This window comes from Cimex lectularius, unplaced genomic scaffold (genome assembly GCF_000648675.2).
Source record: "Cimex lectularius strain Harlan isolate CLEC.00 unplaced genomic scaffold, Clec_2.1 scaffold26, whole genome shotgun sequence".
Lineage (NCBI taxonomy): Eukaryota > Metazoa > Arthropoda > Insecta > Hemiptera > Cimicidae > Cimex > Cimex lectularius.
The window spans coordinates 2,765,429-2,790,408 of record NW_019392721.1 but is presented as its reverse complement, the minus strand read 5'-3'; the positions used below and the strand labels follow the sequence as shown (position 1 = coordinate 2,790,408).

Below are 24,980 nucleotides of genomic sequence, written 5' to 3'. Positions count from 1 at the left end.
ACACACTTATGTACACTAGAAACTTATGTTTTAAGTAACACTTAGAATGATATGTTTGCGTTTACATTAGTCATTTTTGTTTTGTGGTCAAAAACTCCATTTATAAACATCGATTATATCAAGGACTTAAATTCAGCACTAAAATAAACGTACAATATACACTTTGTCTTAAAACCTTATATTATTTAACAAGCACAACAAGGACGACTACAACATTCATAAAACATATTTTTTATCAACAATGCTCAAAAAAGGTTTTAATTTATTATTTTTTTCTATAAATGATATCAAGGTTCAACATAGATTCCTAACTGTTTTTTCCAATTCATAACATTTTATCAATTTTAATTTTTTAACGTATTCTTAATTTATACAATTAATTAAGGTTTTTAGTTGAGATAAAAAAGTCAATGGCACGAGTGGGATTCGAACCCACGATCTTCGGCTTGATACGCCGCTGCTCTACCACTTGAGCTATCGTGACCTCGATCCACTCGGACACTAACTTCCCATCTCAACCCCACCTCTCGAATTTTCCCTCCTTTTTGCCATTTTTCAAATGTCGTGTAATCGGATTGGATTTTCGGCGACAAATGAAATGGCTCGTGCCATTGACTTTTTCATCTCAACTAAAAACCTTAATTAATTGTAATATATTGGACAAGTGGACCACAAAATTAGTGAACTTAATTTATACACTGAATTAATAAAGAACAATTTCCTCAATAAAAAATAATTATAAGCATCAACAAAAAATTTTTATTCTTACAAAGTAAAATATTATATTTTTTCAATGATAAACCTCTCTTCTAAATAACAAATCAATATATAACAAAATATGTACAACATGTACGAAATAATATCAAATTCTAGCGAGTTATGTGTGCGTTCTACATCTTCTGGACGACTATTGTGCCGTTCCGGCCTATTTCCAGTCGATATGACACGTTTTGGTGCGTACAGCATTATGTTTTCTGTTAACAGCATAAGATGTTGGCACATGTAAGGAGGAGAAATTGTTCTCGAACGACCAGGCTCCTTACCAAAAGAGAGAGGTGGTTTATGTACCATGGCAGCACTACTCTCGTCTAGATTACACTCTTTTTTTTTATACAGCTAAAACTATATACAAAAAGGTAACTAACGTGTTTTTTATTTTCTCACAGAAATGGAGTCAAGGAAAATACGTTAAAATAAAAGCTCCACATCTTTTTCCTATTTTTTTTTTCTTTTTTGAGGTATGGTATTGTCATTTTTAGATTTCCTTTACAAGAAATATATAATTTTTTGTTTTATAAAATATTCTATATAATAGATTTAAAATCATATAAATTCTTTGAAGAACCAGCGGTAACTATATACTATCTCCATTGCTTTTAACAACAGACTAAATTTTTTATACATTTTTAATAATTATTCGTTATATATACATTATTCTGAACTTTACATTATTTTAGAGGGCTCATAACAATAGAAGAAAAAAATAATTTCATCCCATAATCAACATAATTAAAACAATTTAACAGCGGACGGTAATAAATAAAAAATATCTTTTCTCAATAAATTGTGTGTTTAAACATTTAAATATATTTAATACTGATTCAAACACGTCTTGTTTACATGTAAGAAGCACAAAGTTACACATATAATATTAATAGTATTTTTTTTAGTAATTTTTTAAGAGGTAAGTACAACACCTAATATTTATAATCCGGATTTAGGCCTATCATGATATGTACGGTTACGATATATTGCATCAAATATAATCTAAACTCTCTGAAGAGTGTTATATCGAATAATCCTATCGATACATTCCTATCTGATTAAAATTTTCCAAATCACTTGGCAATAAACATGTTTTTACTGTGACTACTATTGAACATTTGCTAAAAAACATAACAGCTTGGTTTTTTTTTTTTAATTGATAGGCTTTGAAAGACCAACTGCGATTCAATAATAATAAAATTTTATTAACAATGTTTAACTATCAATAAGGAGGTAATGATCGATTAATTCTAGACGGGGATCAGGGATATGGTTCAATATACACTGATTGATTTTTTACCCATTTTTTGGACCACATCCCTGATCCTCTTCTAGAATTAACTTCGATCACTACATCCTTATTGTTTATCAACGCTGTGTTGCTTTCTTCTACCTCCATCATGACATTCTACTTGGACATACAACATTTTGGTAACTTATTATGTTTTTAACAATAAAAATTTGCTCAGTCGACTTCGTACGACAGTGAAAAAAAACCTTTCAAACAAAATTTTGACCAAATCCTGCCTCAAAATGTTAATTTCTATCAAAAAATTTTTTAATAAAAGTGATTGATTAATACAATAGTTGATCACGAAAAACGAAAATTTCTCATAAAGATCTAGATCGATTAGTCAATAGATTAATTAATAATTAACAAAATCATCAAAAACTTTTTTTTTAATTGAACCAATAATTTTTTGGTTTAAAATGTTTCGCCAAGGGCTGACAGAAAAAATTATGGATTTTGACAGTCCTCAGAATACATAATCATCAAATAATAACAACCAACATAAACTCCCAGTCAAATGTATTGCAACACCCTTAATTTTCTAGATTTTCTTGGTTTTGACCTTACTCCATACTTTGTTTATATTTACAGTATTATTATTTATTAAATGAGAGACAATAGAAATTAGACACATCAGTTATTTTGTTTATCAACAAACAATGGAATTTTTGTTTATTCATAACAAATTCCTTTCAGTCCATGTTTATCTTTCGTTTGCCTGAAGTCTTTTCTCTCTTTTGTCTCTTTAGTCTAGTTAGAACAACTAATTTTCACTATTAATTCACAATGAATCGTTTAAGCCATGATTCTGTCAGAATCATCGATCTCTCTGAAGAAGGCAAATTATTGCGTTGGGATTCATTATTATTCCGTTTAATTCCACTAGTTTTCGTGGTCCGCTTGATCAATTAACATCTTTCAATTAATTAAGGTTTTTAGTTGAGATAAAAAAGTCAGTGTCACGAGCGGGATTCGAAGCGGGATGCTCTACCACTTGAGCTATCGTGACCACTAGAGCCCGAGTGGATCGAAGTCACGATAGCTCAAGTGGTAGAGCAGCGGCGTATCTAGCCGAAGGTCGTGGGTTCGAATCCCGCTCGTGACACTGACTTTTTTATCTCAACTAAAAACCTTAATTAATTGAAAATTATTCCGTTTCAAGGACCATAAAAAAGTTCTGGGAGACTAGGAGTCATTTGAGTCCACCAACGTCAGGGCATCCCATAGATGACCGCTTCATTAAAACGCAAGCACTTCGGAAGCGTAATTCTACAGCTACTTCCGTTAAAAACTTGATCGCTGGTGTTCGAGGGATTCCGTTCGCGAGAACTCATCGTCAACAAGACAAGAGGATCGTTAGCGTCCGCACCTGGCCTATTCGGCCTTATCGGACGTTTTGATTCTCAAGATGAGAGCTGACGCACCTCCGCATACGACGGAATGGTGTTACCGCCGCAGCATGTCGCTCTCCGCTTGTCCACTCCGAATGGTCGGGCCCGCATTGTGCATCGGGTCGTATGCCTCACGCAAAGGGCTAACAGGCCGAAATACTTCAGCCTGATTCCCGCGTACTCCCTAGATAGAGAAGGCCACTCTATCTCCCTGAGCATAATCAACCTCGGGGTCAACGGTCATTAGAAGACTGAGAGAGTCAAACCTCAGCTCAAGAAGGCCAGTAAAAGGTCCCCTTCTCACCGCAGAACACCGCATAAAGAGATTGAAGTTTACAAGGGAACAACGATCTTGGACTGTGGGAAAAAATTTATTCACTGATGAGACGAGAGTGGACTTTAACAGTCCAGATGGCATGAAAGAGTTTGGACAAGGCCTGGAGAACGGTCAGTGCTGCACGTTAGAAACTGAGCCACTATCATGTTCTGGGGCGGCATATCTTGGGAGGCACGTACCGAATTAGTGCCAATGCTGTATGTAGAAATGATTCCTCAAGATCATGTAGTGCCTTTTATGTCGTTCATCTGAATCGTTGCTCATGCATGATAATGCCCGTCCTCACAAGGCAAGATGTGTTTCTGAGTACCTCAACCCCACAAGATTTTCCAGCAAGAATTCCTGACCTTAACCCAATCGAGCACGTTTGGGATTATCTCAAAAGAAAGGTTGACCCCCTACTACCCTTGAAATGCAAAAGGCAGTTGTATTGGAGGAGTGGGACGATATACCCCAAGATTTTCTCCAAAACCTTTTAAGTATGCCAAGACATGTGGAAGCAGTCATTAAAACCAGAGGGGGCAATACGTCTTATTAAATGTAAATTAAACATTTAATTTGTAATTTAAAAGTTAAAATTGTAAAAAAAGAAAATTTTAAAAAGTTAGTTTTCTAACTTTTTTGTTTATTGGTAGGAATGTTGTAATTTATTTTAGTAAAACTTGTTTATGTTTAGTTTAAAAATGTTTATTATGGCCTAACACTGTGTGAAAACTTACCAAAAAATGAATGACTTTTCAAGTTTTTCAAAAAACTAACATAAGAGGCCTTTATTGTATTGATAAGCGTGGATTATTAGAAAGACTGTATGTCGCAGGAGGTCGACTGTTTTTAAGCAAACTTTATCGTTTTACAATTTTATCAAGGACTAAAATCGCAAGACCCTTTTTGTTTTATTTTAATTCTGCCTAACACGTGCGCGTGAACCTAATCTATAAATGCAATTCGGTGTTTTGACTACCTTTCGGGTCGAGCACGGGGAACTTAGAGTTGAGTCTGAGAATTGGGCTGCTGCGACACGCTGCCGGCCCGTTTTTTCATATCGCCGAGGTCGAGGGCCGGATCGTCGTCGTCCGTCTCCAGGGCGGGGTTTATCCTGCCGTTCATCTCGTCCTTGCCGACAAGCGTGGCTTCAGTCGATGTGCCGTACAGGGGACCCATCGAGCCGGAGGTCATCACGGCCATCTCGCCCTCCGCAGGTTCCCCGACCCTAACCACGTCCTCGGGGATGTTGACGACGCATCTGAACAAATCGTAGCCAGGGCTCAAGTAACCAACCTCAAATACGTGCCTGAAAGTAGAAAACAAAATATAATCAAAGTTTTAACTTTGGCATAAAAACAACCATAGAAAGTAGCATGGAGTAGATTTAATCCACCCAGCCCATCCAGGACTATAGGTCATTTAATTTGAGCACACTCACTCATACATAAGTAGATTTTTTTTCACTCAGTAAGTCTATGGAGTATTAAATACACATCACATAACTCAATGTTTCACCATAGACTCACACTATGCATTCTCGCTAGTAAATACATTCAACCTCACGACCCATTTATCACAAACCTATTAATTATACAAAACAACTTTATACACTTACCAACACATCTCATATGAAGCAGCATGCCTACATGCTCCCTATATTGAACCACTCTTCAATTATGATAGATACACCGAGTATCACCAAAACACTTTCATTAAAATCGGTGATACCACTTGTACAGTCCCTTGTAAGTAAAGTTTGATAAAAATGTACTACAGACCCTCTCACACAAAACATTCACGCTAATAAATACATTCAACCTCAAGATTAATTCAAACCAAATTAATTAATCGTATAAAACAAATTTATAAAGTTCTCAACAGTTCGTGCATGAAGTAGCATGTCCTATATCGATCCAACGTTCAATTAGTGCACAAAGAGTATCACCCAAAAAAAGTTTCATTAGAATAAGTGATCACATGTCCTCATAAGTGAAGTTGCATAAATTGAATTATATAAAACAACTTTATACAGTTATCAACACATGTCATATGAAGCAGCATGCCTACATGCTCCCTATATTGAACCACTCTTCAATTATGATAGATACACCGAGTATCACCAAAAAAACCTTTATTAAAATCGGTGATAACACTTATATAGCCTCTTGTAAGTAAAGTTTGATAAAAATATTCCACTACAGACCCTCTCACAGAAAACATTCACGCTAATAAATACATTCAACCTCAAGATTAATTAAAACCAAACTAATTAATTGTACAAAACAAGTTGTTAAAGTTCTCAATTGGAGTAGCATGCCCTATATCGATCCAACTTTCAATTAGTGCACAGCGAGTATCACCCCAAAAAAATTTCATTAGAATCAGTGATCACACGTCCTCATAAGTGAAGTTTGATAAGAACCCAATATTTTACAATTAAAATTCTAGCACAACGCATTCGCGCTAATAAATATTTAATCTCATGAAACATTTAGCACAAATCTATGCAAAAAAAAAATTTATGCAGTTCTCATATGTAGTGGCTTGTCTTCTCGCTTCTTATATTGATCTACTCTTCATTCGCGCTAATAAATGCATACAAGTACATTCAATCTCACGAAAATTTAATAAAAATTCATTAATTATATAAAACAAATTTATACAGTTCTGGACAATATTGATATAGTATGGCATGCCTACTCGCTCCCTATATTGATCTACAATTCAATTACTAGTGGTCCAACTAGCAAAGTTTATATAGGTACTAGATATTACTTTAAATACCTTCTGCTAACTATCTGGTTTAAATCTAAAAATTATGAGCGACATAAGTCTGAAGTCCGTCAGGTCGATTTCTCCCAGTCCAATTGAACAAAACTTTGGTTGGATTTAACTACTATTTGGTGAAGTTTAATCTAATTATTCCCCCCCCCCGGTTATCTTACGAAACAAACTTTGAGAACGGGATCCTCCCAACTGATTAAACTTACAATTTGTTACACCTCTAAATGGTCAATAATTATTTGGAATCAACATTCATACATTTTTCAATTAATTAAGGTTTTTAGTTGAAATGAAAAAGATAGTGTCACGAGCGGGATTCGAACCCACGACCTTCGGCTTGATACGCCGCTGCTCTACCACTTGAGCCATCGTGACCTCGATCCATTCGGACACTAACTTCCCATCTCAACCCCACCTTTTGAATTTTCCCTCCTTTTTTCAAATGTCGTGTTATCTATTTGATTCTCGGCGACAATTGAAATGCCCACGGAGAGGTTTAGTGAAGATATATACTTTTTATCTCAACTAAAAACCTTAATTAATTGAAAGATGAATTCATACATTCGTTTGAAAAGTAGGCAACTTTTTTTTTAAATCATACAAAAAATGCATAAAAGTGCCAGGATTTCTGTGGCTTAGGTAGGTTTTTTCAAGTTGAAACCATTTTTATATTTTTATAAAACTTATCATCGTTTCTTGCTACCTTCATTGCTCTCCAAGATTTATAATTGTCTTTTACCTTTTTGTAGTTGTTTATAAGCTTTTGTTTCGTAATTAAGGTCCTGTTTATATGGTTACGTGAAAAATATGTTTGTTCTTACTTTGTTCCCCAGGAGACCCCGATAAGCGTAATTAGCGAGATGAGCATGGCCATGGTCCTGAAAGGGAAAAGCTGCCGTTCGCCGTCCCATCCTGGAAAATGTATAAGAGCGGGAAGTCCCAGCAAAGGTTCTCCTCCAGAGACCCTGACCAAAAGGGCCATGATGTACGCAGCCAAGGAACCGTAAGTATTGCAGTTGTCCTTAAAATGGACGACCATGAGCAGCTGTGGAAATAAAATGACGTAGACGAGATCGGAACACATCGACCTGGAAAAAAGTTTGGTTTATGTCGTCTTTCTATTAAAAATAAGATTATAAATACTCACCAAAGGCCGTAAATCGATGGTATTGTAAGAGCCATTATTGTAGCCAGGATGCCGACGACGAATATAGATATTCTCATCACCCAAATGATCTCCATCTCCGATGCCTGGAAAATCAGGATAGATTTAATATTTGTCCTACGAGGGAATGTTGGGGAAAAGCTCGAGAGCTTTTCTCTTTCAAGTAACAAGTTGTAATTTGATCGTCACGATAGGACACTTCCGGCTGGCCAACTTATAAAACAGGAAACTCCGACGGGTCGATGCACTAAATTACAAAGAAGAAATCTAAACTCACCCTTTGGCGGAATATGAGTTTGTAAACGTTCCTGGCGAACATGGAACTGGCGGAGAGAACGCTGGAGTCGGCGGACGACATGACGGCCGCCGAGACTGCTCCGAGGCCGAAGAAGGAAACGAAGTCCGGAGTCAGGTACTGAAGTACCATCGGCAGTATCATGCTAGTCTCAGTCGCCGTGAGCGGGTACGGCCCTTGATAAGCTGTTTCGTTCCATGCTGAAAACATTCAATTATAAAATTAATTCATTAATCTTTACGTAAGGTATTCGTTGAGATAAAAAATTCAATGTCACGAGGGGATTAGAACCCACGACCCTCGGTTCAACCCCACTTTTCGAATTGTGAGGTGGGAAGTTGGTGTTCGAGTGGGTCGAATCACGATAGCTCAAGTGGTGGAGCAGCGGCGTATTAAGCCGAAGGTCGTGGGTTCGAATCCCGCTCGTGACACTAACTTTTTTTTATCTCAACCAATACTTTACATAAACATTAATTAATTGAAAGAAGTTATTTGGTCAATCGGACCACGAAATCTAATGGATTTAATAGCATTAATACTAAAATTACCATTTCGTTATAAGTAATATTAATTAAAGTTTAACAAGTAACCAAAATATTGGTACAAAATTCAACCTGGAGCACAAAACATAAATGTAAACAAACTAAATTCAACTGTCTAACAAAGAAAATAGTGAGGAAAAGGACAACATTATAGACAAATTTAATAAAACACGAGAAATAATAAGCAAACAAATATCAAAGAAAGAAGAAGAAAAAATGCGAGAAAAAGATTAACAAACATAATAAACGAAACTAAGAATAAAAAGAACAAAGAACAAAGAGTTGACCATGAATAAAAACATGTAAAAAATAATTTCAAAAAATACCAAAAAAATAATTAGCAGTATAAACAGAAAGATTCAACAACCATCAAGAAAGCCTCGGAAAAATTGAAAGATAAAAACAACAAAAGCAATGTAGCAGAAGAATGGAAAAAAGAAAATCTAAAACAATAATGAAAGAATTAAGTCAACAACAGAAAAGCTCGGCCAGGATATGTTTTTGATCTGATACAGATTAATGAAAAAACATAATATTTTAATTGAAGGCAATTAACACAGTTTATAGATAGATTATACTAATCTGTACCATACAAAACATCCGGGTCGTCATCATACAGGATAACATTATAACATTAAAAACTGTTCGTAGTGCAATTAGAGATCACGCAAACGCAGTCTCGCACAGTTTGATCGATTTTAATTAACAAGGAACATGTAAAATTTAAACAACGCGAGGTAAAAATGGTAACCTGCTCACATTGTGGCTTCTTACATGATTAAAATTTATCATCCTTGGAATAATTTATGTTTGTTTTATAAAGTTCACTTTAAATCCTTAGAAACATAATTTGATGTAAAAACAAAAAGAGAAAAAATAAAATACAAAAATAAGGGTCTGAAGAACTTGAAAGAAAAACTTGAAAGAAGGAAAAAACAACAAAAAGTTGAAATAGGGTAAAATCAGCAAGTACAACAAATAAGAGTTTTAAAAAACAAGGACCTGAACGGCAAATAAAAGCAATTAGAAGTAAAGGAAGAGAAAAAATAATAAATAATAAGAAATATAGCAAGCAAGAAACAGTACAAGAAAAAAATATCATAACATATTAATTAAATCTGTGCTATAAATCAAAGTTCCACTAAAGGGAAAATGATTAACTTTAGATTATTTTATTACATTAAACATTAAAATCATCTTATATAGCCATATATAGCATTTTTCAGTCAAATGAAACTTTTTTTCAACCAAATGAAACTTTTTTCAACCAAATGAATCCTTTTTTCAATCAAATGAAACTTTTTTCAATCTAATGAAACCTTTTCTCAGTCAAATGAAACCATTTTTCAATCAAATGAAACCTTTTTTCAGTCAAATGAAACCATTTTTCAATCAAATGAAACCTTTTTTCAATCAAATGAAACTTTTTTCAGTCAAATAAAACTTTTTTCAACCAAATGAAACTTTTTTTCAATCAAATGAAGCTTTTTTTCAATCAAATGAAACTTTTTTCAATCTAATGAAACTTTTTTCAATCAAATGAAACTTTTTTCAATCAAATGAAACTTTTTTTCAATCAAATGAAACCATTTTTCAATCAAATGAAACCTTTTTTCAAGCAAATGAAACCTAAAACCTAATGAGAATAATTATCTACAGGAATAAATAAATGACATTATAGAATATTTCGTTATCTCGTAGGAGTGGAGTAATAGAAACCCCATTGGTAACCTTTTCATTACGTAAAATGTATTATTATTAATTTATTATTTATTATTAATAACTCACCGATGCTGAACCCAGCTGAACACGCCTTTTCAAAAATAAAAGCAAGTGCGAGAAGGATGTTAAGCGATTCTACCAACATCAACAATGATCTTCCAGAGATCATTAACTGCAGTGTCAACACATATATAAATATATACATTATATAACATTATATATTTATAATCTTCCTTTATTCATAATCTTCCTATATTGAATTTGTTGAATTATTGAATCGTAAATTATTGTAATATTAATATTCAATCCTCATAAAAATTATTATTAGTACTATAATATCATTTATTTATTCCTCTACATAATTATTATCATTGGGTTTTAGGTTTCATTTGCTTGAAAAAAGGTCTCATTTGACTGAAAAAAGGTTTCATTTGATTGAAAAAAAGTTTCATTTGATTGAAAAAAGTTTCATTTGGTTGAAAAAATGTTTCATTTGACTGAAAAATGCTATAAAATCAAACAATGGCAAACAAAGTCCTGGGCCAAAGCCAGCATAGGCCATGCCTTGGCTCCTTACAGAATGCGTGTAGGCATGTCGTCGAATATCGGAATGGTTCCCCGGCACAGTAACGAGTTTCTGAGTCCCCTTTTTTGCTTTTTGGAGTGGGGTTTTTTATCGAATATAGATATTTTATGTATTTTGGGTATTTAATGTGAGAAGTGTGGCTGATGGCGTTACTATCGCACTTCCAGCAGTGTGTGTTTATGTTTGATGGCGGAATATTTATAAAAACATCCCGTCGATCCTAATTTAGATTAGATTATTAATACTGTATGTCGAGAACTTCACCGACTAATCAGTGTGATGTACCTGCGTGTGAATGTATTTATTTGTGCGACTGTTTTATAGAATTTAGTGAGTTTTAAGCTGGATTTTATTTTGCATGCTTTGGGGCTGAAATGGTAGGTCATTTGGATTTCTTGGGCATCTTGGGAGATATTAGTGACCCAATAGCTTAGCCAGATATGTGAACATTCCTGAGGTGTAGACCCCGAAGGTCAGCACATCGCGGAGTAACAACCCTTCGGGATCAAATTATCCATAGCAAACAAGTTTGATGCAGGAGGTGTTATTTCTGGCTGATTATCCCATCTATTTTCAAAGAAATAGAGTCCTTGGGATAGCCGGGAACGAAGAACCATAAAGGGCGGCCAAAGAAGCAGCCAGAGCCCAGCCACGACGCTTCCCAACCTGTACACCCAGCGGTCTCAAGTTATTAATTTCAAATACGATAAAAGAAGGATGGAAAAACCGCTTGGCTCGGAAAAATAGAAATAATCCTGCCAAACTGTGGCAGATTAAGAAAAACGTCGGTCCCTTGGACGGAAAAATGGGTCAAAAATGGAAAAGGTCATATTGACAAGACTACGCATAGGTCATACAAGAATTCCTTCGCTAGCAGGAAAGCAACCACATAGGTGCCCATTATGCAAGGATAGAGTAAAAGTCGAGCATCTTTTCAATTGTAGAAGGCTCGATGTTTATAGGCAATATTTTGGAATATCATCAGAAGTGTGCGTAGTCTTGGGGCACGGCAGCGGGCACAAATCGCTGTACCAGTACCTCAGGGCTAAAGGGACTTTCAAATGTATATAGTTTATGTGTGTTTGTGCTGTGCTTGTGTTGTGTGTGAAGTGTTTGTGTCGTGTTTGTGTGGTGTTTATGTTAATATATTAGGATGAATGTAATTTATTAGCGTGAAAGGAAGGGGTTATNTAGATATAGAGAGAGAGAGAGAGAGAGTCCTTGGGAGGTATGGTAAATAATGGAACTTGTCAATCTTGAATAAATCAAAGGTTATGATTTTCAAAAACGGTTGAGATCAAAAGAGAAATAGTTTCCCGAGCGGAAATTGTAAAGGAATACACATACTTGGGTATGTTTATTAACTCTGCTGTTTTGATATTTTAAAATAGATAAAAACACTAGGCTTTTTTAAGTTTTTTCTTGGCTTGGAACTAACAATCACTGTCAATCGTTTGTAAGATCCAATTCGCAAATAGTAATCTAACTCAAACGAGATGGAAATCGCATGGCAACGTGTCACGTCGGCTGGAAAATTCAATCCTTCCAACATATTGCCTCGAAGTTCTGGAAGAACAATTCCAGCGGCGGATGAACGTTATAAAAGGGAACCAGCTCGCACAGTGGACATTCGGGCCAATGGCTAATTTCGATAAATACGCAATTGGTACGCTTCGAACCTATAAAAAAAAATTCCGGACCTAACCTTTGAAATGACCATACCCAGGCTTTCTTTCAACTCTAACGTAAAAAAAAATAATCCATTTATGTTTAGTGGTCTAATTGATCATATTAATTATTTAAATTTATTGTGTCCGTGTGGATCGAAATCACGGTAGCTCAAGTGGTTAGAGCAGCGGCGTGAGGTCGTGGGTTCGATCCCGCTCGTGACACTAACTTTTCAACTCAACCAAGACCTTACACAAAAAGAATAATTAGTAAAAAAATTAAGTACAGTACCTATTTTAGATCAAACGACCGAGTTATAATTTCAAAACCACACCACCCCCCTTGTAAAGATTTTAATATTTTTCTTTTGATGACTTAAAAACCTTTGAAATTCATTCAGGCTAAATCCGTTGCTGTCATGAACAATACAATTTTCCTGTTTTCCTTCTTACTGCCTTTTTTTTATATTCATACCAATTTTTTAAATGCCAACGCTTTCCCTGAACGTAGGACTTAAACTACACCGTTCATTTTCCGTAGGAAAATTGTTAAATCCTAACTCAAAGATTAATCCTTATTATTGGATACATTGACTAATCTCTCATTCAACTATGTAGCTGTGTACTACACTATTAATCAAACCGTGGAGTCCAAAGGTAACACTCCTAGGACATATTATATAGGAAAAGCTGGGCAACAAGAAAACTCCTTTTATTTTCCGAAAAATAATAAACACTTCCAGTAAAGTAAACAAAAAAAAATTCTACGACCAAACTACAAATATATATACTATATCTGGATATAAAAATAATCAACATTTTTAAGGTACAAATTAGCAACGAGAAAAATTTGTTTTTGACCAGAAAATTTTTCTAAAATGTTGGATGTTTTTACATTTCAACACACCTTTCCCTAAACTCTTTATCATATTGAAACGATCCTCTTTTCATTTTTTAGAGCAATAATAAACAAACAATCCAAGAGAGAGAGAGTTGATAAAGAACCAGCCAGATGCCAAGATATAGTTTAGATGCAATTTTTTTAAATTAATATTTGTTTTGCGCCAGTTATTGTTTTATCTATTTTAGTTGACAGCGACCTGGACCTACAAGATTCCAAGTTTTTACAGAGCTTAAAATAATTTTTGAAAATTGGTCTGTCATGCCTACATAAACATACAACCGTCTATCCATTATGCTAACATAGGACTCTTATCGTTTATGTATATTCTATGTTGAAAAACACCTATTTAACTAAAATATTGATCAACTTTCTACCACAAAAAAGAATTTTTTTTTAAGAGCAATAATCTATCCATTATGCTATCTTAGGACTCTTATAGTTCATGTATATTTTATGTTGAAAATACCTAATTTTTTTTTAAGTAAAAAACTACCCAGATGCCAAGATATAGTTTAGATGTAGGAAATGCAATTTTTTAGATTAATATTTGTTTGACGCTAGTTATTGCTTTATCTATTTAGATTGGCGACCTCGACCTACAAGATTCCAACTTATTACAGAGCTTAAAATAATTTTGGAATTTTGATAATAAAACGTTCTAGTCTATCTAACCTACATAAACATACAACCGTCTATCCATCATGCTTAGGACTCTTATCGTTTATGTATATTCTTTGCTGAAAATACCTAATTTTTTATATTAATTATTATTTTTTTAAGAGCAATAATCCTAGAGAAAGATACGGTAAAAACCACCCAGATGCAAAAATATAGTTTAGATGTACGAAATGCATTTTTTTAGATTAATATTTGTTTCGCGTTAGTTATTGCTTTATATATTTAAGTTGGCAGCGACCTGGACCTACAAGATACCAAGTTTGTACAGAGCTTAAAATAATTTTTGGAAATTTGGTAATAAAACCTTCTGGTCTATCTAGCCTGCATAAACATACAGCCGTCTATCCATTATGCTATCTTAGGACTCTTATCGTTTATGTATATTTTATGTTAAAAATACCTTTATATATATATAATTNTTTTTTTAGAGCAGTAATATGAAGGTGAGATGTGGGAAATAACCAGCCAGTTGCCAAGATACAGTTTAGATGTAGGAAATGAAATTTTTTTACATTAATATTTGTTGGCGTTAGTTATTGTTTGATCTAGTTAAGTCGGCAGCGACCTGACTTACAAGATCCCAAGTTTTTACAGAGCTTAAAATAATTTTTGAAAATTTGGTAATAAATCGCTCTGGTCTATCTAGCCTACATAAACATACTACCGTCTATCCATTATGCTATCTTAGGACTCTTATCATTTATGTATGTACTATGTTGAAAAATACCTATTTAACTGAAATATCATCGATCAACTCTCTACCGTATTTGTTTTTCTTTTTTTGAAGAGCAATAATCCTAGGGAAAGATTTGGTAAAGAACCACCCAGATGCCAAGATATAATTTTTTATTTAAAACAAAGGTGTGCAATTTTGTCACAAATATAAGTTGTAAAAAATTAACAAATTACGATTTCTATTGAACAGTTGCTGCGAATAGATTGGTTATATTATACCAAAGAGATTGGGGGAAACTGGTATGTAAATATGGCAACTTTTTGACCTTCTGTTGAACAACCAAATGATCTTAAAAAATTGCAAAAATTCTATGTTGAAAATACCTAATTTTTTATTTTTATTTTTTATTTTATTTTTATTATTTTAATTATTGTTTTATTTTTTTATTTTTTTTTTAAGAGAAAAAATCTTAAGGAGAGATGTGGTAAAAAAACCACCCAGAGGCCAAGATGTAGGAAATGCAATTTTTTAAATTAATATTTGTTTGGCGCTAGTTATTGTTTTATCTAGTTAAGTTGGCAGCGACCTGACCTACAAGATTCCAGATTTTTACAGAGCTTAACATAATTTTGGGAAATTTGGTAATAAATCGCCCTGGTCTATCTAGCCTGCATAAACATACGACCGTCTAGCCATCATGCTATCGTAGGAATCTGATCGTTTATGTATATTCTATGTTGACAAATACCTATTTAACTAAAATATCATCGATCAACTCTCTACCACAAAAAAAAAATTTTTTTAAGTGCAATAATCCAAGGGAGAGATTTGGTAAAAAACCACCTAGTTGCCTAGATATAGTTTAGATGTAGGAAATGCATTTTTTTAGGTTAATATTTGTTTGGCGTTAGTTATTGTTTTATCTAGTTAAGTTGGCAGCGACCTGACCTACAAGATTCCAGATTTTTACAGAGCTTAACATAATTTTGGGAAATTTGGTAATAAATCGCCCTGGTATATCTAGCCATCATGCTATCTTAGGAATCTGATCGTTTATGTATATTCTATGTTGAAAAATACCTATTTACCTAAAATATTATCGATCAACACTCTATCACAAAAGAGATTTTTTTATGAGCAATAATCTTAAGGAGAGATGTGGTAAAGAACCAGCCCGATGCCAAAATATAGTTTAGATGTAGGAAATGCAATTTTTTAGATTAATATTTGTTTGGCGTTAGTTGTTTTATCTACCGACCTGGACCTATAAGATTCCAAGGTTTTACAGAGCTTAACATAATTTTGGGAAATTTGGTAATAAAGCGTTCTGGTCTATTTTTAGTGCATAAACATACAACCGTCTTTTCATTATGCCATCTTAGGACTCGTATCGTTTATGTATGTTCTATTCTAGAGAGTCGGTACTTTCTTCTTAAGCATAAAATTTGAAAAACCGAATTTTAGCAATTGCTTAAGATCGTTTGGTTGTTCCAAAGAAGGCCAAAAAGTTGCTATATTTACGTTCCGTTTTCTCACAATCTCTTTGGTATAATATAACTAATCTTTCTTTATTTTATTTTTATTACTATACTTAACATTTGACAACATGTTTTTATGTGTTTTAAACCTTTGTTTTAAATAAAAAAATATATCTTGGTATCTGGATGGTTCTTTACCAAATCTCTCCCTAGGATTATTGCTCTTCAAAAAAAAATTTTTTTTTTTTTTTGTCGATTTGCTGTTTGCTATTTCAGTTTATTTTTTTTTTGAAGAGCAATAATCCTAGGGAGAGATTTGGTAAAGAACCATCCAGATACCAAGATATATTTTTTTATTTAAAACAAAGGTTTAAAACACATAAAAACATGTTGTCAAATGTTTAGTATAGTAATAAAAATAAAATAAAGAAAGATTAGTTATATTATACCAAAGAGATTGTGAGAAAACGGAACGTAAATATAGCAACTTTTTGGCCTTCTTTGGAACAACCAAACGATCTTAAGCAATTGCTAAAATTCGGTTTTTCAAATTTTATGCTTAAGAAGAAAGTACCGACTCTCTTGAAACGGAAATGAGTATGAAAATTATGTCTAAAGAGGAAATGGATTTTTTAAAATGAAAAATAGGATATGTGAGCTGTTCATCCGCAATAAATTTGATAAACCATTAACGATTTAAATCAAACTGTTTTTCTTTTTTTATCAAGCTTGACAGATTTCTATAAATAAGATTATCAGAAAAAATGTCTAAATAAAAAGTTCATTTAATTTATATTAGTTTGTAGGGGGGAAAAATATAATCGGCTTAAGTTGAAGGGAATTGCATATTCTAAGTTAGCCTCTCCCGTTTGAATAATGCTTCAGCAGCCAGTTTGAAAAGTTTTGTCATTTATTGAGATTTAAATTCCCCAGGCGAATTAAAGGTACCAACTTAGAAAAAACGCGGATGAAAGGGATGAAAAGTCACTGTGAAAAAGGGGTGGGAGGCACGAGCGAAACAGGTGGAACGAGGTACCACTGACTTAGCGAAATTTCCTCGTTTCCGACATAAATTCAAAATTATTATTCAGAAATCGTGAGATGCGGTCTGGTGTGATATAGGTTTCAGGAAAACATTTTCTTTATCGCGCCAACGTTTCGATCTTAATTGAGATCATCTTCAGGGCCTGGGATTTACAAACATTGTTTAAATTGAACAAAAACATGTAGGATGTGGAAAAAATCGAATTTATACAATGCAAAAATATTGTATAAATGCCCCCCCTGCAATATTTTTTTATATTCAGTCAAAGTATTTCTACTTACTCAAAGTGTTTGTGAGTAGAAATACTTGGATTGAATATAAAAAAATATTTTTTTGCATTGTATAAATTTGATTTTTCCCCATCCTACATGTTTTTGTTAAATTTAAACAATGTTTGTAAATCCCAGGCCCTGAAGATGATCTCAATAAAGATCGAAACGTTGGCATGATAAAGAAAATGTTTTTCTGAAACCTACATTACACCAGACCGCATCTCATGATTTCTGAATAATCATCGACTATCGGTCACTAATCACAACACATAAATTCAAAAATTCCACCCCCTGTCTAATTCAAAATGGCCATTGTTCGCCGGCAAACTAAAACGTTTCGCAGACGCGATGACCTTTACTGACCCATTTAAAGGTCAACGAAGGGCGTATTCGCAATTCATGCCCTCCTGTCGTTTTTCCGTGAAATAAGAAAAATTCCGTCTTCTAAATACCCGGTCTGCTCAAAAATTTATTTTTAGAAAAATACCTACAAGAAGAGAAAAATAGAAAAAGGCAGGATATTTTTTAGACCTTTATAAAGGCAGTAAATCCAATTTGTCATAATCTTTCTATTTTTTGTTTTGACAAGATAAAAGCGCCAATCGATTCGGGCTACATACAAAATTCAGTATTACCAGCAAGAAGATTAAGAACTTGCTGAATAAAACAAATCCTGAAAGGAACTCAGCTTAATCCGTTCGGTTAATCAACAAAATCGTATTTTAATCCCTCTATTACGCTCAGTTCATCGATTCAGTTGTATTAATAGAAACAAAAACAGAGGATTAAACAAAATTTTCCCATTTAATCCGTATATTTTTAAACGCAAATTTTATTGATAACACGGAAAAAAGCTACGAACGAAAAAACTTTGTTGAAGTTTAAAAATTAAAAATCACGTTTTGCAACCTTAGGAACATTTTTTTAATATTTCGTCAGGGTGACAATTTTACCGAGATTGTATTACATTTAGTCGCTTTTAATGGCTGGGTCCGCCTGCTTTCGCCGTTTCTTCCATTCACGCGACGACCGTCAGACACGGCAAGTTGCCCATTTTCTTAATGGACGGTTCGTCGCATCAATGAATGAAAATCCGTCTCACATACATTTCTACTTACTTCATTTCCCATTCGAATACCTCTTTCCATTTAATAAACTAACGTCATGACTTTTGTTAATTAATTAAAAATAAATTGGTGAGGATTTTCTATAGACATGAGAAAACGAAAACTAACAAACTCTTCTGTAAATACTGTCTGAACTGTTGCTATTAAAAGTGTTAAAAATTAACGCCATTACAATTCCATTGTGACTCATGATCAAGAAACAAATTTAATAAACTTTTAGAATGTTTAAAAACTCCTATTCAAAATTAGTGTTGAAATTCTTAAAGAAATAAGTTACGATAATTTAAAGTTTTTAAATAATATGTCGTTTAACTTAGTCCAATAAACGGCGAAGCGATTGCTTAAATGAAAAACAATAGGTGTCTTAGTATTTACCCTTGTGATATAAAACGAAAATAATGTCCAATAGTGAAAATAAATATTTCAAATAGTACTTCATAATCATAGACTAAGAAAAAATAGCAATCAATTCTGTGAAAACCCGTGTAAGTAGGAACTTCTGCAGTGGAGAGGTTCAACTCCTGCTGAATCCGATGAGGTTAGCGCAACCCGGAAGGTCAAGTGGTTCCCTTTTCCGCCGTTGAACCCAATGTGATGAAGGAAGCTAACTGAGGAGAGGCGGATATGGCTTGAAAAGGGGAACTTCTCTAGTAAAGTACCTATGCATCTTTCATAGAGCATTGGCTATTATTTTGGCAAAAGCGCCTTTACTTTTTGAGCCTTCTTCCCGTCTTCATCTCAATTCCCAATTACAAGTTGTCTTGGAAATAACACGTTAGCTATCTTTAGCGGCCCGGCGACTGCGTGGTTGGATCAAACGTGTAAGGAGCAATTGTTTTACGTGGTATGCAGATAATTGCCCGAGCCCAGGGCTTAGCGAGGACTTCTACTCTTAGGGAGCTTACGCTTAGCTTACTTCCAATATTGAATCCGCTAAACGATTTGATTCTGCTGAGAAGACTGGGCCATCGCTTATGCCAGCCGATATCTTTGGACTATGGTATGTTATGGCGGAAAGGATACTAGGAAGCGGGGTTTGTATTCCCCAGGCACTGCAGCCTTCTGGCTTATTGTACCTTCCTAGTTCCTTAGTTCAGTCAATAGACTCAATCCTTCTTCTAAGAAGTATCAGGTCATTGACTGTTGCTGCTGCAATTTGATTCCCTAAGTCTTTTCGGTACGTTAGGTTAAACCTCCATTGAGCTGTTGCTTCGCATTCGAAGATGATGTGAGTATTGAGCTCCTCCTCATTACATCGCTGTATATACCCATGTTGTGTAGATGTTTTCTCAGATACCAGTGACCGGTTAGTAGTCCTACGACTCCTCTGAGTTTGGCCCTCTCCAATTGCAGCAGTGTTTTTGCCAGTTTCGGTGAGGGTTGTTTCATCATATGTTTACTATGTCTAGCACCGCTAGAGTTTGTACACTTCTCCTTTTGTTTTGCTTCGATCCATTCTGCTTATATATTTGCTTTTGTTATCCCAAGGATAGGTTCGGGGCCTATGGTCTTGCAGATCCTCCTCTGACCAGACTGTCTGCTTTCCCGTTACCCAAAATTCCCCTGTGCTTTGGCACCCAAGGTATCATCAGGTTGTTGTGTTTCCCCAGGTTTTTGAGATTTTGGATGCATTCACTGGCTATTTTTGATGTGATTCTTTTACATGCTAATGCTTTAATAACTGCTTGGATGTCTGATCTTATGAGGATTTTTTGTCAGTGTACCTCTTTTAAAATTTTCCAGGGAACAAGCATTGATGGAATGTATTTCCGCTTGAAAGACCGAAGTGTACTTCCCTAATGAGTTTGATTGCTCATGTTTTGGGCTTGTTCAGAAAACGCCTGATCCGGTTCCTTCGTTTGTTTTGGAGCCATCTATGTACCATATTGTATCGGATGCTCTCCTATGTTCTTCCTCTCCTTTATAGTCCGTTGAGACTTTATAGGAAGTTGTGAACATTGTTTCCGGGATCATGTAGTCAGTCCTCATTTCTAATAATAGGTGTCTGATTTTGTTGATTATGGTTGTATGCCCGAATTGTTTAGTTCCTTTCTAATTTAATTGTTTCTGGAGCCTAAATGAGCTTTTCCTAGCCTTTCCTCGTATAAATATTTCCAGTGGAGGTAGGTTTAGCAAAGTTTCTAATGCGTTTGTAGAGGTTGTTCTCATCGCCCCTGTGATACATAGGTTTGCTAGTCTTTGTATGCTGCCTAATGTTTGGGTAGCTACTTTTTGTTGAGCTTTGTTCCAGATTAGTGATCCATAGGTTATTCTGGGTCTTATTACTGCCATGTATTCCCAAGATTTGCCTAAGGTCCTTCTTATGGTCATTAGAGATATTTTACCTTTTCCTATAGTATGTTGTAAGTGAGGATTCCAGGTTAATTTCTTATCAAAGATTATTCCAAGATATTTGACCTCATTTTTTAATAGCAGCATTTTGTTATAGAAGGTAATCCTTCTTGGTGAAAGCAATTAAGGTGGTTTTTGAAGGGTTTACTTTAAGTTCCCGTTTTAAACACCATTGTTCCACCAGGTTTAGTGCTCTTTGGGTGAGCTCTTTTAATGTTGAATCGAATTTTCCCCTGACTAGTATGACAATGTCATCTGCATAGCCTTGGTGTAAATTCCACTTTCATTTAGTTTGCATATGAGGTCGTCCACTACCACATTCCACAGCAGAGGCGAGAGTATTCCTCCTTGCTGACACCACCTCGCCACCACTGCTTCTACTTTTTCCCTTGGACTATGAAAATGGGTCAAATGCTTTGGGGATGCCAGGCTGGTGAGGGCGCGATGATCCATTTGACGTGAGGCTGGGAATAGACATGGCAAAGATCCCGACTCGGCGGCGTCTTTATCGAAGGTAGTTAAATGAACGAGGGTACTGTATTCCAAGGCGACGTGGAGGATTGGGTGAGATTTTGACATGGACCAGTGGTTTGTTAAGAGAACTAGTAGTAGCAATTTGGAATGGTGTTCTTATTAGGTCCGTCTGAAAAAAATGTATAGTAGTTCTTTATAGTTATTGTTGTAGGGGTACGTTGAGGATGCGACTAAAGACCTTGAGTGTTGTCAAATTCAGCTGAGCTCCACAGCTCCTAAAATTACTGCGGATTAAGGTCCAAGTGGGCATCTGAGTTGTTATTATCGTTGAGTGTCTTGTTAGACTAGTGTATGGGTTGTCACGAGAGTGCTCCGTACCCACAGCACACTGTAGACAAACACAAAGAGGACACACACAATTCATTCTTCCCGAAGAAGTGCGTCGAAAACCAAGAGATGCCCAACGGGCACAACCCTGACTCGATGGATGAACTGTCAAGGTCGAAAGATTTCGATGAACTTCAGGAATCAACTGAGCCAGCCGGCTCAGCAAAGATGTGAAGGAAACAAGAACCACCTCGGGAGTTGGATTCGCTTCCGCAGCAGAATTGACGTGTTTGACAACTCGAGGATATGCGACGCAAGCCATGAACCAAAACGAGGTAGCAATGAGTTGGGGGATGGAAGGTATGGAACAAAGTTCTAAACTGGACCGGAAGAGTAATGATCTACAGTAGAGTAGCGTACTGGGCCCATAACCCAGAGGTCCGTGGATCGAAACCACGCTCTGCTACCACGAGGCCCACTTCAAACGATACCACAGATATCGCATGGGGGGAGAACAACCTCGTGGCAGACGTTTGCCATGGTACCAACTCCTAGAGACGTTTTTCTACCTTCGAGGAGGGGGTGATGTCACGGAGGACCCTCATGACAAGAGGACTGAGCCCAGGATCGGCGGTACGGACAGGCGCGAATTGAGAGATTAGGAGTGTTTCTCTGGCCCTCTTACTGGAAGGAAGAATTTTTAAACTCAGATCGCGGTAAGGCCTATTGATTGTTGCTGCCATGTTTGAATGTTATTATTTTATTTTTTCCGCTCTGGAAAGCACTGGCTCAGTAAATATTTTTTCCCTTTTGGTAAATTTAAAACCTTTTTTTAAATCAGTAAATGTAATCTTAGACGTAAAACCGTTCCCCTTTTCAATCCAGATGGATACCACTTTTGTTTATTTCCCCTAAGTTTGTTGAAATTACCCAATGATTGTTTAAAATAAACACCTCTTAATGTCTTTGACTAATTTGTGTGTCCCAGTTTTCCCCTCAAAAAAACCCTTGTCTTTCCACAATAAAAGGACAGGCAATTAATGTGACCAAACTGAGTGGTCACAGGCTTCTAAGTCTACTGTCCAATAAATCCTAATCTAGCGGGTTAGGTTGAATTATAGGACCTTCGTTGAATTGGTTAACGTCACGTGATTACTCTTTTGTTCATTTTACTTTACTACAACAGTCTGTAATGAAATCATGATGTTCCATCTGCTATATTATGGCCTGGGTTTGATTAGAGCTGTTAAGGTGTATAGGCGTATCAGCGGTGTAAACTTTCTAAATGATTGGTCCTAGCATACTCCCTTGCGGAACGCCGACCTTGATAAGCTTCACGATCAAAAACTCTGAATTTATTCTCACCTTAAAGCCGCGATTTGAGATGAAGGACATTGAGATAAAGTAGAGCTGTGTGAGAGAATACTTTTTTTAATTTTACAAAGTAAAACGGAGAGCCAGATGCTGATTTTCTTAAACTGAAGATGTAATAGTTTGCCATTTTAATGATTCCAGGAAGAAACCTAGTTTAAGTATAAAACCAAATTCCATTGTTTCTCATTTTTTCCAGAGCATCTAAGGAATTTTCTCGTGGGCAGTTATAGAACTTGGTTATATATTAATTAAAAGACATAAAAAAAGTTTTCCTGTGGTTCATGCCAAAAGTTGTTCAACTTTCAACTTGCTGTACACATACTTAAAGTTTCTTATACGACATTAAGCATGAAAACTGAAAACTTTTGTATACTATTTTGTACTGTGTATAAAATGATAAATACGTTTATCAATTTACATTTTATTACTGCTACATACTTGTTACTACTACTAGTAGTACTTTTGTTACGGCACTAATTGTTCTGAGCAAGAAAAATAACGAAAAAGCATTCTTAAAGTTCATGACAGTAACTGCAAATCCATTGGCTTGAATTATATAAAAAGAAATATATATTTTCTCAGTTTCAGTAGAATTTGAAAGAAAAACACGATACTAAAATAAAAACCTTGATCTTTCCTAGTTTACCATGCAAATAAAATATTTCCACCCAGTCTAAAAATTAAATATAATCAAACAAGACTTTTTATTCAGTCCGTTTTATGTCGAATGGCTTGATAAAGTTTGAGTGAAGAAATTACAAAATTGTTGACTGTAATGGATTTCCATCTTGGTATCCGATGAAGCATGAGAGGCGAGAAGATATTCCCCATTTTGGATCGTATAACCGTCACGCCTGTTCATGTTAGACTGATACACTTCAGTACGACTTCAAAAGCGAAATAAAAACAATAAAAAGGTGTATCATTATTAAATGACTTCCTTTAGTGCTTTTTATAACCTTATCCTTACATATTTTCTGTCTTGTATTTTCTTTTATGGCCTTGGCTGTGAAAACGCTCCCACGGTGAGCATAAAGAACAGGAACTTCAGTTTGAGAGATTGGAGAAAAGCAGTGGAAAAGCCCGCATTAAAGAGCTAAGCGAATCCTGGTGATTTCTTGATTTACTGGAGCAAAAATATTTAACCTTTAACCGAACTTTACTGGTTACCTATTAAATGTTTATTTGTAACACTTCAGACGCCTCTCTCTCTCTCTCTCTCTCTCTCTCTCTCTCTCTCTCTCTCTCATTATCACTCTCATTTCTTTCTCTTTCTCTTTCTTTACTCTAAATACCATGCTACGGAGTGAAGAAAATGGGATGTCAGGCAGGCCAACATGTTTTAGGAGACACTTTTAAGAATCTGGACCAAGCAGTCGAAGCAGTGGAAGTCCGTAGAGTACTTTCAACTCTAATGGCTAAATACATTTCTCTCTCTCTCTCACCCTCTCTCCCTCTTTCTCTCTTTCTCTTTCTCTCTATTTTCTCTCTCTCTATCTTTCCCTTTCTCTCTCTCACCCTCTCTCCCTCTTTCTCTCTCTCTCTCTTTCTCTTTCTCTCTCTCTCTCTCACTCTCTCTCACTCTCTCTCACTCTCTCTCTCTCTCTCTCTCTCTCTCTCTCTCTCTCTCGTTGTTTCTTTCACGTGTGCACAGCCTTCTTCCCCTTCGCGTTCTTCACTGATTTTTACGATAAGATAAAATATTAACGTATGCTGATGTTCATATATAAATACGTTTTGCTT

At 35.2% G+C, this 24,980-nt stretch overlaps 1 protein-coding gene and 1 non-coding gene across 2 annotated transcripts in view; both read right to left on the bottom strand.

Annotated features, from left to right (window-relative positions):
• Window positions 1–4,422: 4,422 nt before the first annotated feature.
• The window catches only part of LOC106664045 (high-affinity choline transporter 1), a 77,110-nt gene continuing 56,552 nt past the window's right edge, over window positions 4,423–24,980 (bottom strand). The window contains exons 9-12 of the mRNA XM_014389415.2: window positions 7,996–8,213; window positions 7,701–7,804; window positions 7,375–7,641; window positions 4,423–5,075 (exon numbers count right to left, since the gene is read on the bottom strand). Coding sequence (XP_014244901.1) covers window positions 4,769–5,075; window positions 7,375–7,641; window positions 7,701–7,804; window positions 7,996–8,213 — 896 coding nt within the window. The 3' untranslated portion in view covers window positions 4,423–4,768. The remainder of the gene's footprint in view (window positions 5,076–7,374; window positions 7,642–7,700; window positions 7,805–7,995; window positions 8,214–24,980) is intronic.
• Trnad-auc lies at window positions 6,856–6,928 on the bottom strand. The gene has a single exon. It is a non-coding gene; the product is annotated as a tRNA-Asp (tRNA).